At 37.8% G+C, this 6,969-nt stretch overlaps 1 protein-coding gene across 1 annotated transcript; it reads left to right on the top strand.

Moving 5' to 3' along the window:
- Nucleotides 1-278: 278 nt before the first annotated feature.
- LOC130036117 (zinc finger protein 737-like) lies at nt 279-6,361 on the top strand. The gene is made up of 3 exons (XM_056128091.1): nt 279-352; nt 1,246-1,341; nt 5,215-6,361. The coding sequence occupies exons 1-3, from the start codon at nt 279-281 to the stop codon at nt 6,359-6,361; spliced, it is 1,317 nt and encodes a 438-aa protein (XP_055984066.1).
- Nucleotides 6,362-6,969: the final 608 nt, after the last annotated feature.

A 6,969-nucleotide genomic window follows, 5' to 3' on the forward strand; every position in this document is an offset into this window, starting at 1 on the left:
AGGTTACTCCTGGCTCTGCACTCAGAAATCACCCCTGGCAGTGCTCAGGGGACCATATGGGATGCTGGGAATCGAACCCGGGTTGGCCGCGTGCAAGGCAAATGCCCTACCCACTGTGCTATTGCTTCAGCCCCAGAACCAGTTACTTTTAACACCTTTTTTGGGGGGTATTTCTTTTGAGCCCATCTCTTGAACACTTGGTAAGATCCTTCTTTTCTGTTTCAGGAACCAGTAACATTCAGGGATGTGGCTATACAGTTTACTCAGGTGGAGTGGGAATGCCTGGACACATCCCAGCGGACTTTGTACAGGAATGTTATGTTGGAGAACTATGGACACCTAGTTTCCTTAGGTGAGGAAAACTTCTCTTCAAAATTATTCATTCTCTTTCATATTCCTCTTAAAATGTATGTTTTCTGGATGTTTCTAAGTATATTAGAGGCATATTTTTTATCTTTAGAATGAATAATTGGAGGCTTCTAGATGAAAAGAAAGGTGTTTCACTGTTTTCCACCAGCAATTTATTCCATAGGATGTTAAACTTTGTCTTGGTGATAATTTTAGAAACTTAGTTAAGTATTCTGGCAAGCTACCGAGAGTATCTCGCCCGCACGGCAGAGCCTGGCAAGCTCCCCGTGAAGTATTCGATATGCCAGACACAGTAACAACAAAGTCTCCAATGGAGACGTTACTGGGCCCGCTCGAGCAAATCGATGATCAACGGGAGGGCCTTTCCTTTACTTACTTTAGTTAAGTATTAATATACAATATTTAAAATCAGATTTCCAAGGATTTTTTTTTTTTGAGTCAGTAGTACATAACTGGGCTGGAGCGATAGCACAGTGGTAGGGCATTTGCCTTGCGCATGGCCGGCTTGGCCGAGCCGGGTTCGATTCCTTCACCCCTCTCGGAGAGCCCGGCAAGCTACCGAGAGTATCTCGCCCGCATGGCAAAGCCTGGAAAGCTACCTGTGGCGTATTCAATATGCCAAACACAGTAACAATAAAGTAGAGACATTACTGGGCCTGCTCAAGCAAATCAATGAAGAATGGGAGGACAGTGCAGTACATGACAATGAGAAACTGAAAATTTGAACATTTTAAATGTTGATTAACAGTGTAATGATGCTCTAAAATTAAACTAATTTGGTTAATAGTTATAAAGTTATTTGTAATATATGCTCCACCATACTGGATGCGACTTTTGAGGTTCTCAAAATAAAATATTCCATTTTTCTATAAACAGGTCTTATTATATCAAAACCAAACCTGATCGTCTTGTTGGAACAAAATCAGGAACCCTGGGACATGAGGAAGAAGAGAAACATAGCCCGATGTTCAGGTAGGTGTGTCTGAGTCCATTTGAACACAGGCAAGAGTCCCACGGATCAACAGAAAACTAACCTCTAAAGCATGGTCTAGGATCTCGAAATCAGTAGATCCTGTTCTTAAGGTGTTTAAAGTTTATCTTGGAGTTCTTCAGTCCCTTTCATCTAAGGAATTTCTCATCAGTACTTCCCTCATCCTTCCATCATCTAAAGAATTATTGTCCCAGTAGTCTTCTATCAGATCAAAATAGAGTGAAAGTTTTCTCTTAGACTGGTTTTCTTCATGATTTATCTGCTCTTCCTTTGTATTTTAAGCCTGAGAAAAATCTCTAAGTTTTATAGAACTTGATATTAGGATATTTTTAATTCTGTACTTGAATCACATCAGAAATGTGTGAAGGGAGTGATGGGAGATTCAGAGACTTGCTGTGGAAATTTATGAAACATCAATGATGTCAAGTGTTCACTTAGTAATGATTTTCAATTCTAGTTAAACATTATTTATTTATTTTGTGCTTTTGGGCCACGTCTGGTAGTGCTCAGGACTAGCTCTGAGCTCAGAAATTACCCCTGGCAGTGCTCAGAGGACCATATACGAATTTTTTTCTGGGTCTGGAGCGATAGTACACCGGGTAGGGCATTTGCCTTGCACACAGCCAACCTGGGTTCGATTCCTAGCATCCCATATGGTTCCCCGAGCAGTGCCAGGAGCAGTTCCTGAGTGCAAAGCCAGGAGTAAGCCCTGTGCATCACCGGGTGTGACCCAAAAACAAAAACAAAAAAAAAATTTTTTTCCTGTATGAGTTATTTAAAAAATACATATTATAAAATTAACCAAAAAATTCCATTTAATGTGCATTCTAATAGTTTTAATTATATATGTGTTTGTATATTTCTGTTCAGTTGACCTCTTGACTATTTTTTCTCATGCTGAAACTAAGCCACTGCTTCATTTCCCTCTAACTGGATTTTATTTTAGCTTAATCTCATGGCAACTACTACCATTCTAATTTATTGGGTAAATTTGACTGTTATGGATGACTGATGTTATTGGTATGAAACAGTAACATTTTGCAAATAATTTATTGTCATGTGACACTTTACAATTTTTTGTTATTGTGTCTGGGCTACACCTGGCAATACTCAGGGGTTCCTCCTGACTCTGCACTCAGGAATCATTCCTGGCTGTGCGCAGGGAACCATGTGGAGTCCTGAGGATTCGTGGTTGACGGCACGTAAGCCAATTGCCCTACCTCTGTACTATCTTTCTGGCCTCTAATTTGTTAAAGCCAAATAACAACTTGCTGTATACATGTGTGCACAGCATTTTCTTTTTCCTCTTTTTGATTGCATGTACATTTAGATTATTTATTACTTGTTTTACTGAATAAGTATGATAACTAAATAACATGCAGTTATCTCTCCCTGATAGTCTTTTCTTCTTTTCTGTTTTTTTTTTTGCTTTTTTTTTTTTGCTTTTTGGGTCACACCCAACAATGCACAGGGGTTACTCCTGGCTGATGCACTCAGGAATTACTCCTGGCGGTGCTCAGGGGACCATCTGGGATGCTGAAATCGAATCCAGGTCTGCCACATGCAAGGCAAATGCTCTACCCACTGTGCTATTGCTCCAGGCACCTGGTAGTCTTTTTATTTTTTTTTCATCCTCAATGGGATGAAGGATCACAGGATGATTCTGTTTTTGAGGAATTTACATAATTCTTTTTATTGTGATCCCACCATTTAATATTCCATTCCAAAGGACATAAGGGATACTATTTCACATATTTTTAAATAGTGATAACTCTTTATTTCTTATAGTTTTTATCTTAATGGGTACGTGAAGATGCCTAGTTCTGATACTGATATGTACCTTATTAATGAGGAATTATTTTGAGCATTTTTATATTATTACTGATTTTTTACTCTCTTAGTTTTACTAATTTTTCAGTATATTCAAATTGTTTTGTTTTGAGTGGGCCACACCTGACTGTGCTCAGGGATTACTCCTGGTTCTGTGCTCAGGGATTACTCCTGATGGACCATATGGGTTGTGGGGATCAAGCCTTGTGCAAGACAAGCCTCTTACCTACTGAACTTTCTAACCAAAAGTTCCATTTTGAAGGGGGCCACACACAATGATGCTCAGGGGTTATGCCTGAGTCTGCTTAGGAGCAACTCCTGACAAGCTCAAGGACCATATGGAGTACTGGGGATCAAACCCAGGTTGGCTCCATGGGAGGCAAGCACCCCTGCCCACTGTACTATCTCTCCAGACCTGCAAATTGTTTTTTCAATCTAGTTATAAAATCCTTGCATGAGAAATGCTTTGAAATAAGGTTCTACATTGTATAGTTTCATTGCAGAAGTCATCTATTAGTAGCTATTCTTTTGAAATTATTGTAAGTGTAATCTTATTAAAATTTTGTTTTAAAATTAATTTATTAATGTGTTCCTCTTAGCTAAAAGCAAGGCATGTTTTTGTGGATTTTTGTATTCTGCAACTCTATTATTTGAATCTTAACTAATTTTGTCATTTCAACCTTTTGAAATGTAAATTTCCTTAGGGTTACAATTATATAAATGTATCATATTTTTTTGTGACACAAGATGATTTTGTAGGACCAGGGAGATAGTACAGAGTTTGGGTACATGTTACGTGCCAAACCCTGGTTTAGTCCTCACACCACAAAGTCTTTGAGGCATTTCTGGCTTTACACCTGGAGTCTCTGCACTGCCATTAGCATTATAACTGTTTGTATGTAAAATGGAGTCTTTGGTATGTAAAACTCATGTTGATGAAACAGGATGTTGCAGGCTACTAAAAAATTTAGATCACTTAAACACAAAAGCAAAACAAATGATTTAAAAACAAATAAAAATATAAAAAAGTTCTTAAAAATGATTTATGTAAGTCACTCAAAAATTCAGATCATTTGAACACAAAAGCTATAGTTACTTTTTTGTCCTGGAGTACCATGAGTTAGAAATTTTCTTATGGGGCTGGAGTACTTGCCTTGCATGCGGTAGATCCAGGTTCAATCCCCTGTACCCATTATGGTTCCCTGAGTCTTCAGGAGTGATCTCTGAGTTCAGAGAGAGCCAGGAGTAATCCCTGAGCACTACCAGGTGTGGCCCCCTAAAAGAGGAAAGAAATTTTCTTTATGATTTTCCATCGTGATACAGAGAAGGCAGAGGAAGAGGAAATACAATGGAGAAATAGAACAATTTTTAAATTTTTTTAAATTCAAGTGTGACAGTCATTTATTTTGTACTTTCATAGTTACTGTGGTTTTCCAGAGAGGTTCTGCTAATACCTGGAAAATGTCTCACTAATACTGTTCCTGTAAATTGCTAACAATCCTATAGGCATGAAATTTAGTGGTTCCTGTTGCCATATTACTGCCATCCAATATTTACTATTCATTTTTTGTATGAGAATTTTAAACATACTTAATTCAGTGTTATAAAGTAGATCATTTCATTTCTGATTTTTTTTAAGATACTTCAGCTCATGGCACCCAGATCTTGTCAAAGCCAGGCACAGGTGATTCACTCCCAGAAGTGCAATTCAGAAGATATGGAAGATGCTCCCTTGAGAATCTGCATGTAGAGAGAGAATGGAAATACGTATGGGAGTCTGAATTGCAGAACGGTTCTCATAATGGACATAACCAAAGTGGGAAAATTAGCAATAATAAAGACTTTGCAGCCAAAAGAGATCAAGTATATCATGCATTATGCGAAGAGTTTAATGTAAATTCAGTTAGTTTTATAGAAAAAGTTACTCCTGTAAGAAAAAAGCCATGTGAATCTTTAAAACATCCAAATTGTTTGAAAGAAAGTTTGGGACATCTGGAATGTCAGTCGGTACATTCTGTACATAGTCATTTAAATCATTACCCAGATGGGACGGTGTTAAACGTCCATTATAATGTTTCTGAAAATCAGAATTTTAAAAAGAAAGATGAAAGGTCTGTTTGTGTTCAAATTGAGAACTCTTCAGAATATCAGAGACGTAATGGGAAAAAGCCATGTGACGAATATGGTAAAACCTTTAATGTGTATTCACATCTTACTGAACATCAGAAAATGTATTCTGGTGAGAAACCTTACAAATGTGAGGAATGTGGCAAGACTTTTAATTGGAATTCACATCTTACTGTACATCAGAGAATTCATTCTGGTGAGAAACCTTTCAAGTGTGAGGAATGTGGCAAAGCCTTTAACAATATTTCATCTCTTACTGTACATCGAAGAATTCATTCTGGTGAGAGATCATATGAATGTAAAGAATGTGGCAAGGCCTTTAATTCAAAATCACATCTTACTGTACATCAGAGACTTCATTCTGGTGAAAAACCTTACAAATGTGAAGAATGTAGCAAAGCCTTTTATAGGCATTTTCATCTTACTGTCCATAAGAGAATTCATTCTGGGGAGAGACCTTATAAGTGTGAAGAATGTGGCAAAGGGTTTTATGTGAATTCATGTCTGACTCAGCATCAGAAAATTCATTCTGGTGAGAAACCGTACAAATGTGAAGAATGTGGCAAGGCCTTTAGTCGGAATTCGCATCTTATTGTTCATCAGAGAATTCATTCTGGGGAGAGACCTTACAAATGTGAAGAATGTGGCAAAGGGTTTTATGCGAATTCGAATCTTACCGTACATCAGAGAATTCATTCTGGTGAGAAACCTTTTAAATGTGAGGAATGTGGCAAAGGGTTTTATGTACATTCCTGTCTTACCCACCACCAGAAAATTCATTCTGGTGAAAAACCTTACAAATGTGAAGAATGTGGCAAGGCTTTCAATTCGAAATCACATCTTACTGTACATGAAAGAATTCATTCCGGTGAGAAGCCTTACAAATGTGAAAAATGTGGCAAGGACTTCAGTCGGAATTCACAACTTAGTCGACATCAGAGAATTCATTCTGGTGAGAAGCCATACAAATGTGAAGAGTGTGGCAAGATATTTATTCAGTATTCACAGCTTACCAAACATCAGAAAATTCATTATGGTAAGTAACTTTAAAACTCTGAAGAATGTAGCAAGTCTTTATATATTTCTCCATCCCTTTCAACTTTCACATAACTAACTCATTAAACAGAAATGTACAAATAAAAACGAATGTGATTTTTTTAAAAAATAAAAACAGCTTTTACCAGAACCTTCTTGTACATGCTGAAAGATAATCTTTAAAAAATGAATGTGCAGACACACCCACATCTCACAGTCTCCGCCATGTAAATGCTAACTTCACAAATAATCTCAGAGATACCAAGCCGATGAAACTCCCAATCTTCAGGCTGAAATCTTGGGCTTTTAGGAGAAGGGCAGGCTGAGAACTAACTGTCCCAGTTGTGCATATACCATTGCATAACACTTCTGTCTTATAGGAGCACACCCAGTTGGATGGGAAAGTAGCATAGAAAGCAACTAAGCTAAAAAAAAATCAGGAATTACTCCTGGCAGTGCTGGGGGACCAAACCTGATGCCAGAGATCAAACCTAGGTCAGCTGCATGCACACTTAATACCCTACCTACTGTATTGTCAACCCGATCCCTACTGGACTACATTTTAATAGTTCTGCTTATAATTTTGTGGCACAAGCAATATAAAATTATTTTGTGTC

This window comes from Sorex fumeus, unplaced genomic scaffold (assembly GCF_029834395.1).
Source record: "Sorex fumeus unplaced genomic scaffold, SorFum_2.1 ptg000063l, whole genome shotgun sequence".
NCBI lineage: Eukaryota > Metazoa > Chordata > Mammalia > Eulipotyphla > Soricidae > Sorex > Sorex fumeus.